Genomic DNA, 12,701 nt, shown 5'->3' with positions numbered 1-12,701 from the left:
ACAGATCTATCTTCATATAGTTGAAAGCAAGTACTATGTTAAAAAAAGCTTATCACTTGAGACACCTCCCAGGACTGTATTGTATGATCACAGAATGTTCTGGGTTGGAAGTGACCTTAAAGATCACCTAGTTCCAATCCCTCTCCCATAAGCAGGGACACCTTCCCCTAGAAACAGCTGCTCAGAGCCCCATCCAACCTGGCCTTGAACACCTCCTGGGATGAGGCATTCACAGTTTCTCCAGGCAACCTCTTCCAGTGCTTCACCTCCCTCACAGTAAAGAATTTCTTCCTAATATCTAGAATGTGGTTGGATTTCTAGCCTGCAAGCACACATTGCCAGGTCACATTCAGCTTCTCATCAAACCACACTCTCAAGTTCTTCTCCTCAGACTGCTCTCAATCCATTTTCTGCCAAGCCTGTATTTGTACTTAGCATTGTCCCAATCCACCAGCAGAACCTTGTACTTGGCCTAGCTGAACTTCATGAGGTTCACAGAGATTCTTCTCTCAACCCTGCCAAGGTCCCTGTGGATCCTTCCCTCTGGTGTGACAACTGCAAAACACTGCTCACTGTCATTGGCAAACTCACCAAGGGTGCCCTTGATCCCACTGTCCATGTCACTGACAAAGATGTTGAACAGCACCGGTGCCACGACCAACCCCAAGGAACTCCAGTTGTCACAGGTCTCTGCTTGGACCAGGGAGCCCTTGAAAACAACTCCTTGAGTGTGACCATCCAGCCAATTTCCTTATCCACCGACTGGTCCATCTGTCAAATCCATGTCTCTCCAGTTTAGAGACAAGGCCATCATGTGGGACAGTGCCAAATGCTTTGCACAAGTCTAGGGAGATAATGACAGTCACTCCTCCTATCAACACTACCATCCCGATGTAGAAGGCCACCATTTTGTCAGGCATTATCTGTTCTCAGCAAAGCCATGTTTGCCATCAAATGACTCCTTATTTTCCATTTGCCTTAGCATGGTTTCCAGGAGGATCTGTTTCATGATCTTGCCAGGCCGAGGTGAGAATTGCCAACTTCTAATTCCCTAGGTCTTCCTTATCTCCCTTTTTTTAAAATGGGGCTTATGTTTCCCCTTTTCCAGTCAGTGGAAACTTCACTAGACTCCCATGACTTCTGAAATATGATGGATACATGCTGAGATACTTCAGCTGTCAATTCCTGCAGGACCCATGGGTGCATCTCATCAGGTCCCATTGTTTTGAGCACCCTTACATTCCTCAGATAGTCTTCAACATGTTCTCCTACAGCTGGTGGCTCCTTATACTCCCAGCTCCTGCCTTTGCTGCTATGACTTCAATGGTGTGGGCTGGAGCACTTGGTGAAGACTGAGGCAAAAAATTTATTGAGTACCTCGGCCTTCTCCATATCCCAAGTGACCAAATACGCCGTTTACTTTGAGTCTTTCTCTTACCACCCATGTATCTACAGAAGATTTTGTTGTTGCCATTGACATCCCTGGCTAGATTTAGTTCTATCATGGCTTTAGCTTTCCTAACCTGGCTACTCAAACAGTTTGTCTGTATTTCTCCCAGGGTATCTGTCACTGCCTTCCACCCTTCATAGCCTTCCTTTTCATGTTTGAGTTCATCGAGAAGCAACTTCCTTACCCACACAGGCCTCCCAGTATTTCTGCCTGACTTCCTCCTCATTGGGATGCATCACTAATGAGCTCAGAAGCAGCAATTCTGTAATATCAATCAATTTTCTGGGGCCCCTCTTCCCTCTGAGGCTTATTTCATGCTACTCTACCAATCAGCCTCCTGAAGAGGAGTCCAGAAGTATTTATGCCCCAAGGTCCAGGGGTGCTTGTCTATAACACAAGCACCAAACATCTAAAGTGGTGAGCCATCCTGCTGAGGATGTTGCTCTGCCTGATGCCATGTGAGCTGAGATCTCAGCTCACCTACACATGACAGATGTCCAAACTCTGCCTTCTATCAATGCAGATGACTGATCAAACAATGTCATGCTGGCATTGCTTTGGCAATATGCAGTGAAATCTGTTACTGGATAGCTTACTAATCATCACGAGCAAGCAATTGATGCACATTAAGTCTTCTGATGCTTGCACTGCACTTTCATAAAAGAACTATTCATTCATCAGCTCTGATGAGCACTAACAAGGGAAGCACACTTCCAGCAGCTGGACAGCTTGATTAGTTCTACATGCCCAAATATGAAATATTATTTTTCTGCAAGAACTACAGTAAATGTGCTGTGAGGGACAGCACTACTCAGCCTTGCAGGCTGTGCAGATGCAAACTGGCACAGCTCGTTCATTCATCTAAAAGTAGGAACTGACTAACAAAGCCAGATGAAAGAAGGCATTTTGGAAAAAATCAAGGTCTAACTCACGATTGTGAGCTATCAACTACAGCATCTGCACCTTCAACAAAATTGAGTGATGTCAGAATAATCATTAACAGATGTGGTGCCAATTACAAGACCAAAGCCATGATTTGTTTATAACAAACCGTGCAGGCTCTCATTGCCTCACAGCTGTGATACGCAGATGTATCACTACATAGCTGTGGTAGCATAAAGGTTCAACATTTCCTCTCCAGAAGCAACAACCAGGTGAAACCACCTGAGTATTTGTGTGCTGCTGAACCCTCTCCTGATGACTACAGCAGCAGAGACGAAGCCTTACTCAACACTCTGAGCAACTGTATCTGCACCCCACCACTGTGGGGTGTGGCTTGGATACAGGGATAGAACATTCTTGCCATTTTAAAATGGAAATCCAGCATATGCATTTAATACTCACAAATGCAAACATCTAGAGCAGCAATGCTTCAAAATCTATTTAATGCTTACCACATTGATACAACAGATTGTCCCCTAACCAAAAAAATCCAGTACTGTCTCAGACAAGCTGCTAGGCAAATGCAAGACCAAGACTGCAGACAAATGCCCAACAGACATTGCTGCTAAACCATGCTCCAATCTGCAAACTCTGAACTATGCAAAGGCACCATCCAATTGTTCTAAGATGGAGAGATGCTGTTCTGTTCTACAAGACTAAAGCAGAATGAGCCTCAAGATCTTGGACCACAAAAACCCACCAAATTATCTCTCTTTTAGCCAAACCAACATACAGCTTAAATGTTTACATGTCAACTTTTAAATAGAATCAATAATGCTCCAGAACAATAATGCTTATTCCACACAGAACCTCAGCTGAAGAAATGGGCTGACAGGAACCTCAGAAAATTCACTATGGGAAAGTGCAAAATCCTACACCTGGGCAGGAAGAACTACAGGCACCACAGATTCGGGCACCTAAGAGACTACAGAGTAGCTTTGCAGAAAAAGATCTATACTTATAAAAATGTGTGTGTGTGTATGCACACATCTGAAGGGAAGGTGCAACGAGGATGGAGCCAGGCTCTTTTTAGCAGTGACCAGTGACAGAAGCAACAGGCAGAAGCTGAAACACAGGAGGTTCCCTCTGGACATCTGGAAACACTTTTTCATTGTCAGGGTGACTGAGCACAGGTTGCCCACACAAGCTGCGCAGTCTACATCCTTGAAAACACTCAAAAGCCATCTGGACATGGTCCTAGGGAATGAGCTGTAGGTAGCCCTGCTTAAGCAAGATGACCTCCAGAGGTCACAGCCAATCTCAGTCCCTCCATGGTTCTGTGACAAGACATAAAATCCCTTAATATGTGCAGTAAAGGCCTGACTGGCTGAACATACAGTTCAAATGGATTATGTGCAACTGCCCTATTAACTCATATCTAGTAAGCTGGACTGCATAGAGAGTATGCACAGGGGCCTAGAAGTACTTTGAAGCATATCTGTTTTGCTAAACTATGTTAAGAGTCTGCCTGCAAGAGGCAGCAACAAAACATTATAGTGGAGACAGAAACCTGACAAAACATCAGCTGATTCTGAGAAGAAAATGACACCACGTGACAGCTGCAGCAATCACATACTGACTAACTTATAGCATTACCAAATCCTAACAATTTTGAGACAAAGGGCAACCAACCCTGTTACATCACAGGAACAAATTCAGCCTGTGGCAATTACATCTGAAGTACTAGACATGGCTACACCTATGATTTACAGTGCTGGGGGAATAATGTACCTCGTGTTTGCTAGAAACACAGTGTGTTCTAAGTCTCGCCTCACCTGAGCTTCTAGCAGGACCTAAATCAGTTTCAGTCCAACCTAGCTAGTCCATGACACAGCAGGGAAGTTGAAGCTAGAGCCAGCCAAGCACCAGTTCAAGAATTACTCTGTCCCCAGGTGGCTGCTCTTTCAACAACCCTGCAACATCATACTTGTGCTATTGTCAGCTGAGTGAATAAAAATAAGATTACTTGAATGTAGCAGTTCAGACTAATACAAAAAAATATTCTCATAACAGTCTAGAGCGATAGGAAGATTTAAAAAACATTTGCCCCTGAAGAGCAGTTCACTGAAGTACAGTCAGTACTGAGAAAGGACAATGCCTTCATTACTACATTTAATTACCATCAAAGGCCAATATATCATTTTGTCCAATCCTTGAACTCCAGCATAGTTTGAAAGTATTCTTTTATGTACAGCATTTTCAAATAACAGAAAATCTTTGTCTTGTGGTTATCTTGCTCCTAAGACACTTCCCAAGACACTAAATTTTCTTTAGCTGTTCAAAATATTTTTACTTTCTTCTCCCAGAAAGACAAGATTGAGGAGGTTGAGGAAAGGCAATAAACTCACAAAGGAATGCAGTTTCTAGTGAGATGTCTTACAGTTTTGGTCTCCAGAAGTATAAACCCTTAGACTTGGAGGATACTACAGAAATTCACCAACTCTTGAAGGAAAAGCAGGTATTTTGTTTTAATTACAGTAATGAAGCTGTAGTACTTTCTAGGACAGCTATGGCTAGAGATGATAATGACAAACAAACAAGGTGACAGATTTAAGCAGGCAGAATCCTACACACTTCAGAGGGTTCACAGACACAACCATCTTACTGCTGCTGTCTGCACCCTTTTCTGCATCTCTTTAGAAAAAGCTCAGAGTCCTCTGCACTCCAAGCCCAGTGAGATCCTGCCACCTATAAATAAGTCAGCATTGGGCAACCCTGAAAACTGGACCACAGCTCAACTACAGCAATCGAAGTACAAGCATTAGGAAGTCAGCGGTGTATTTTCAACACTCCCGGTATTCATTGACTCTGCTGGACAACAAATTGTCAGGGACAACAAAGAGGCTTACTAACTCGGTATAATGGGTCTGAGAACAGCTACAAACTTGTACTAACACCTCATGTTTAGAATTACACAGCTAAAACAGCTCAAAGCAATGAAAGTTTTTACTCTGCAATTACCTGGAACATCAGCATGCACATCTAGATAGAACTCACTCATTTTAGCATTGTTTTTTATCTAGCTATGACTTCCTTTCCAGAAGACTTCCAGTAATGTTTCTGGAAATTCTTAACTCCTGTTTGGAGACACAGAAATTCCTGCTCAGAGACAAGGCTGTTAGGTTCTCTGAGGCAGCTGGAATACTTTTCATCTCAGTATGCAAAACTTCTTAAACATTTGTATTTCCCTGGAGTGCACCACCATTTAAAAGATCTTTGCCAAGAGTGAAATGACATTTTTAATCTTTATGTCTCTTATTTAAACCAGGCTCTGAAGATACAGTTTTCCTTATACTCAACTCTATGACACTAAAGACAGTGCACTGCAGACAGAGCTCTTAGATTCTAAAATTAAATTCTACTATTTTATTCTGCTGCAAGTGACTGAAGACCAATTATAAAAGCACTCTTCTAATTTGCACACAAAATATCCTATAAATAGAAGTGCACTAAGAAAAGTACTCTGTAAATAGAAACTTCCCCTTTGTTTGTAAGTAAAGAATTTTTCTGTGAAGAATCCTGCAGCCAACTAATTATATTACTATTCAACAACTATTATCTCCAGGAGATTGCTTATTTCAACAGAACCTTGGTTCTATTCCTGTCAAGTATGCCTGATTAAACACTCCAGTGCCTAATGCAAGCCACATTTATCATGTTCGTGGATATACAGAGCTTCTTCGGTATTTGAGCATTTTGATCCCAGACGTGATGGAATGGAGAAAGATAAACAATTAAAGTCAAACTGCTTTGATAATGATGCACTTATTAAACAAAAATAATCAACACAAGAGTTAAGCTATGTGTTCTGTTACTTAAACGAATATACAGAGGTATCAACAGGATCTTTGCACATTAACGCTTCTTTTATTCAGCAGCCAATACTGCTGATTTCTTCTTATACTTCAACTTTAGATTCAAACTTGATATTCTGCAGTTTAACACACCAATGACTTTTTTCCAAAAGATGTTCTTATAAATCACACCTTAAATAAAGAATTTGAAAATAGTATCAAGTGTTTCTACTTTAAGCATAAAAACTCCCTAACCTTAACTCAGAACACTTCATAAAGAAACCAAATTTATCAACTGTAAAATAATCCTAGATCTGCCCATCCCACTGCAACAGTCCTACCTCCCCACTTTCAAATTTTGTTTTGAGCTGAATTTGTTAAAATCACTAAAGAAGTTACATTTTTCAAAATCATTGAAATAAGACACTAAAAATAACAACAATTTTATTAACCCTTTGTCATGAAGCAACTTTATTGTGAGCTCAATTTCATCAGACAACACAGACCCTAACCAGAAAACAGAACCCCAACAATGGGCAAAAGCAAATTGCTTTACGTTCTAGTAAATCACCCACAAATTCTTTGCAGGTGAACCTCCCAAGCCTTGGTGTTCACTGAAGCCAAGTGTTACAGCCCCTCAAAACCTCAAACGGAGCCATTTAGTTAGATACGCCACGTGCGACAGCACAAACCGCCTGATTCTGCTCCAGCTCTGAACTCCCTCAGTTTGCAGGCTGCTTTCCTACGCCTGGCTCCTGCCAGCCATGGAATGCATTGGTATTTCACGGCCCAGCCGGTGAACAACAGCTCAGTGACCGCCGTCCGACGGGTCAGAAGCCGGGAGCTGAAAACGCCCGGGGGCGCTAAGCACGGCAAGACCCGAGCAGAGCTGGCAGCCTCTGTGCACAGAACGCTGCTGCGCTTTCCCTGCCCGACAGCCGGGCCCGCCGCAGTCCCGCACACGCGCTTCCCGCCCGGGGAGCGGGGCGGGCCCGGGCCGAGCCCCCCCGTTATGCAATGGCGGCACCGCCCCTTCCCGCCGGGCCGGGCCGGGCGCCGCCCCAAGGGCACGTGACCGGGAACCAGCGCCGCCATGTTGGACGGGGCGGGAAGCGGCGGCCACCATCAGGCACCGCGTCCCTGCCCGCGCAGGGCGGCCCCCGCCCCACGGCGGGCAGCGCGGAGGGGCAGCGGGGCTGTGCCCTCACGGGGCGCCGGCGATCCCTGACCCACCCGTCCTCCCCGCAAACAAAGAGAGGGGTCACCCCCTTTCCCCGGGCCATGACGGTGCTCGGTGCTCTGGGGCGCCGTGTCCACCCCGCTCCCCCTCCCGCCGCTCCTTCGCCCTCGCCGCCCCCGGCTGTGCCCCTCTAACGGAGCCGTCCCGTCCTCCTCCCCGGCACCGTCTGCCCGAGCGCTTCCAGTGCGGCCGCGGGACCACCGCGAGGGCTCCCGAGTGGAGCTGCTTGCGCTGCCCGGCACGGAGCGGGTTATTCCCGGAGATGGAGCCCAGCCCTTCTGACACGAGCCCAGCCGAATAAAATTGCAGAGAGGTCTTTATGAACCGCTCCAGTTCACAAAAGCAGAGCCCTGAAGGCACTCAAATTTCAGAGGTTAAAGCGGGAGAAAAGGCCTGTGGACACCCGACAGGATTTTAAATCAAGTTCAGTGTAATGCTACGGCAGCATTTTGCCAAAGAAGCCTTTAACTCTGCTACTGGCTCCATCTCCTCCAGCGTTTTATCTGCGAGGGTCCCACTGTCCCCGTGGGACGCTGACTGAAAATACTCAGCATAAACCCACTGATCCCTCAGTGGGTTCTCTGTCAGCCATTATTTCCCAGAAAGGCTGTGCTGTATTTACAATTAGCCATTAAAGAGGGGAAGGAAGGCCTACGAAAGCGCTGCCGTTTCACTGCTGTGTCGAGTACGGAGTATGTGATGTGCATGTTCAGCCAAGCTGACTCGGGTCTCTCAGTGTTCCCCGAGTAAACAAAACTACCACAACTTGGACAGCTGCTTTTATGCTTAAGCCAGAACACCGCACAAAACTGACTTCAATCCAGCAGTTCACAGGAGCCTGCTCTCCCAAATGCAGTTGGTGGGACACACTGAGCAGCCACAATTGCAGTGGCAGTTCCAGGCAGGAAGTATGCTTCCGGTTCCTAGCACTCTAAACCCAGAAGGGACAGTGTCCAGTCTTACCACTTCCTGCAATTCAATCTCTTCCCCGGAAAGATGGACTTTCAGGATTAATTCTGGGATAGAACTAGACTTGCTGCAGGCCAATGAGCCAAAATAAACACTTTTTGGACTGATGCTCCAAATTCATTGTGATTTCAGTTCTGTAACATCTGCCCATTAGTTTATGACCTGCCAATTGCGTTTTGGCCTTTAAGTGATATAAACATTTAGTTAATAAATATAATATCAGAAGGCTAAGAAATTGATCTCTGTCTCCTCTGGGTACTCCTCAAGAGCATACCCCATCCTTAGCAAACAGAAGGAGCCATTCCTTTCACATGGCAGGCAATGCAGAAGTTTTTTACAAGTGGCTGAAATGGACTGCACTGCAAGCAAACTTAGAAAAAAAATCCCAAAACCCCAACCCTTACTGCTTTGTACCCTTTTCTGTCAAGTAACTCATGAAAACCTGATGGGTTCAGTGGAACAGCACTATAAACACCCATCTTCCAGCCGTTCCTTCCCCTTTTGCAGGAGAGGCCATCTATAGACCAAAAATTGCAGAGCTCCATGAGAACAGCTTGGCTGCATAAATATGGGGCAATTTTTAAAGCCCATGCTCATCAAGAGGGCAGCAGTGAATGGCACTGCAGGAAAATCTCTGCTTAAACAGAGCTACTGCACAGGAGAATGCTTCCCTTGTCACTCACTGCAAGTCCTCATCCCTGGTGACAGCCTCATCCTAGCAACAAGTGGCACATCTGCTTTCGGGATGTGCTTTGCTGTTTCCTGACAGACACCCAAAAAAAATCAGTATTTCTCTGGACAGAAGCTCCAGTTGTGACAATGTTTCTTTAGTGGAATCATTACCACCCCTTTCCTAATGTTGTCAGCCATCTCACTGAACCTGGTGTTTCAGAGAACCAGCCTTAGAGCCGGTGACCCGACTGCTGCCCTGATTCTTGCCAAGTTCAAGCCTGTGTCTCATTCCGTGAAGGGGCAAGGAAGCAGACGCCATATAAAAAAAATATTTCAACTTGTTCTATTGGTTTGAAGCCCCTAGAGAATGTGCTCTTAGGCAATCTGGTCTCTATCTAGCATTATTATTATTTCTATTTTTACAAGTCTAATCAAGCTGCTAGTTGCTGTTGCTTGAACTCCTGCTTCGTGCAGTGACCTACAGCGTACAAGGCAGCCAGTTCAGTACTGTGCACCCTGCACTCCAGCACGGCAGAGTTCCAGAAAAAAAACCAGCGTTCCAGAAAGCATGGCAGGCTAGGAAAATCAGCCCTTCCCCCCGCCAAGAAATTTGTAGTAGACACTCCGCAGGAGGTTGTGGGGGCGGCCGGGGCTGACACTGCCGTGGTAGGGGGAGGGCGGAAGGGACCACATCCCAGTGGGGGGGATTCGGGGAAAGCAAGCGGCCGCTCCTACAAAAACGTGAGGGAGCGATGCAAGAAGGACGAAACCACCCGCTGAGATGGCGCAGCAGGATGGGCGCAGGACGCGCCGTTACCTGGGCTGGGTGGCGGCCGAAGCCCTCCTCCTCCTCCTCCTGGTCCCCGCACAGGGCCCTCCGCAGCCGCTCCAGGTGCTCCCGCAGGGTGACCCGCTGGTGGAAGGAGAAGGCCGGGTGCAGCGAGGCCATGGTGAAGAGCAGGAGCAGCTCCTCCTGCGCGCCGCAGCCCAGGCCCTGGGCGGCGGGGAGCCCGGCCCGCCCGTTCTCGGCGGCTCCGTCCATCACCACCACCACGTCCCCCTCCTCCTCCTCCTCCTCCTCTTCCTCCTCCTCGGCCGGGGCCCGCCGCGCCGCCGGGCAGCTCTGCAGGATGGAGTCCACCTGGGGCAGGAGGCGGTGCAGGCGGCCGGCGGCCTCGCGGTTCTCGGAGCCCAGCAGGGCCAGGTAGACGATGAGCTTGGAGCGCACGGCGGGGTCGCGGAAGTCGCCGAGCTGCCCGGGGTCGCTGAGCCCGTTGGCCTTGGCCTCCGAGTCGCGGAGGCAGTGGTAGTCCTTGCGGGCCAGGTCCTCCAGGCAGGAGCCCAGGAATCGCAGCTCCAGCGGGTTGCACAGGTCCAGCAGCCCCACCATGAACTCCAGGCGCTGCGCCGAGCCCAGCACCAACCCGAACCACTCGTACACCGTCTCCTTGTCGGTGCGAGCGGCCGCCGAGCCGGGACCGCCGCCGCCCGGAGCGCCCAGCGAGGCGGGGGGGGGCGGCGGGCCGGGCCCAGGCCCCGGCCCCAGGCCGTGCAGCCGGCTCGGCCTCTCCAGCCCGCACCCCCTCCCCGCTGCCGCGGAGGCGCCCCCGCGAGCCCGGGGCACCTGCTGCTGCAGCGGGAGGTGACAGTCCAGGGCACCGCCGGGCTCCTTCAACCCCGCCACCGTCGCATCTTCTGCCGCCGCTGCCTTGTGACTCGTCTGCTTCAGGGGCAGCTTCATCTTCAGCATCCTCGGCGGCGGCGCGGGGGGGACGCGACGCCCGCCGGGACCCGGCGGCAGCGGGGAGGTGGCGGCGCGCGGCGCTCAGGCGGAGCCGCTCATGCTGCTCATGCGGCCCGGCCGGCGCGGGAGCGGCGCGCGCGCACGCGGAGCGGGGGAAAGGCGGCCGAAACGGTCCCGGCGGGCGGGGAGTGGGGAGTGGGCGGGCGGGGCGGGGCTCGACTCGACTCGCTCGCGGCGGCGGCGGCCGTTCCCCGTCTCCGCCTCCCCCCGGCGCGCTCCCGCGGCGGTTCCCCCTCTCCCCGCCTGTGCCTGGCGCCCGCGCAGAGCCGGTAGGCGCCGGCGGTGGAGCGCTCGCGGCCCTGAGCCGGCGCGGCGGGACCGGCTGAGGCCCGAGCTCCCGGCGGGGGAGCGGCGGGGCGGGGGGCAGGGGAAGGGGGGGGGGGAGGTGGTGGGCGGAGCGCGCGCGCGCCTCTCCGCCTATGGGCGCCGCCCGCGTCAGCGCGCGCGCCCGCCCGCGGCCGGGGGCCGGGGGACGCGGGGCGCGAGGCGGGGCGGTGCGTTGCGCGCGGGGCCGCGCGCGCGGCGCGCCCCGGGCACGCGCGGCCGCCACGGCCCCGCCCCGCGCGCGGCGCAGGGACCGGCGGCCGCTTTGGGAACGGGCGGGGGGCCGGGTTTGCCCGGTGAGTCCCGGTGGACGCGCCGATGGGAACGGGTCAGTAGTTCGCCTGGAGCAGTCCGAGCGAGCCTCCCTGTCTCCCGAATGAAAGACTTCCCCGAGATGAGGCCGTGCGCTGGCTGGTGGCTCCGGTGTGCGGAGCCACGTGGGTTTGCCCAAAGCCGGCGGGAGCGGGCCCAGAGCTGTGCCGTGCCGGTGCTGGAACAATGCTGAGTGTGGAAACATGGCTGCTACAGGCCTTTCTAAACTTATTTCCTATTTTCTGAATTCTAATGCAGTTGAAACTTCTGCTGTTGTAAGATGTCTCCTTTTTAAAACTACTATTGCTCTAGAATCATGTCTTTCCATCCAGGATTTTTTTTTACAACAGAGAAATAAAGAAAAAATTGCAGAAAAAAAAATAGTGAAATGGTTTAGGGATACTCTGTTCGGAAGTAGCAGGCTGGGCTGCGCTCTCATTCCCCCAGCTGTTGTGTTCCACGATGAAAAGCCTACAATTACAAGATTAAGCAGTGCTCTGAGTAGTCAGAAAGTTGCATTGCTCCTCACTTTGACTCCCCAACAGTTACACAAAGGAAGTGTATTTAAAAGGAGAACCAAGCCTGTGGCTTGCTTAACAGCACAGCGAAGAATAAAATTCATTTTAATTACAATTATGCAGAGCAGCATCTCTGAGCTGCTTACAGAGTATGAACTGCCAGAGCTGGCTGCCCCTTACCTGTTTGTCCAGAAGCCGATGGTGCTACAATGAGGAGCTTTATCCAACAACTAAGAAAGTGTTGTGCAGATTATAATAGTCTTGTATTATCTGCATCACTCAGATTTGCCACCGAGCAGTCTTGAGTTACAGACTATATAATTTCTTGCATTTTTATGTATGTACAGCAAACATATGTATTCTAGTTTTAAACATTAAATTACTAATTTGAAGGTAGCTCATGTTGGGTTTATAAGTTCCTGGTGGCTGCTCAGTCCTCTTCTGGTGACACAAATGGACTTGACCCTGACTCAGAGCAGCTCTCCTCATTCACTGGCATCACAGGAGCACTGGCACTGGCCTCACCAAATCAGGAGTGGGAAGTAGGTCGGACCTTACCCTTCCATCCCAGACTGCCACAGTTCTTTGCTGGTCCCAGGACTAGGCATGTGAAGAGAAGTGTTGTGAAGTCTCATAAACTTGTTTTATCCTCTTTTATTTGATTCTGTTTGCTGGT

At 49.9% G+C, this 12,701-nt stretch overlaps 1 protein-coding gene across 2 annotated transcripts in view; it reads right to left on the bottom strand.

Annotated features, from left to right (window-relative positions):
• The window catches only part of ZCCHC2 (zinc finger CCHC-type containing 2), a 43,964-nt gene extending 33,135 nt beyond the window's left edge, over nt 1-10,829 (bottom strand). For both annotated transcript variants that reach the window (XM_054284780.1, XM_054284781.1), the window contains exon 1: nt 9,885-10,829. In XM_054284780.1, the coding sequence (XP_054140755.1) occupies nt 9,885-10,817 (933 nt within the window). In that variant the 5' untranslated portion in view covers nt 10,818-10,829. The remainder of the gene's footprint in view (nt 1-9,884) is intronic.
• Between the last annotated feature and the right edge of the window lie 1,872 nt (nt 10,830-12,701).

This window comes from Melozone crissalis, unplaced genomic scaffold (genome assembly GCF_028551555.1).
Source record: "Melozone crissalis strain CALT ecotype California unplaced genomic scaffold, PUWL_Pcris_2 ptg000042l_1, whole genome shotgun sequence".
Lineage (NCBI taxonomy): Eukaryota > Metazoa > Chordata > Aves > Passeriformes > Passerellidae > Melozone > Melozone crissalis.
The sequence above is the reverse complement of the archived record's forward strand: the minus strand, read 5'-3'. Positions and strand labels throughout refer to the sequence as shown.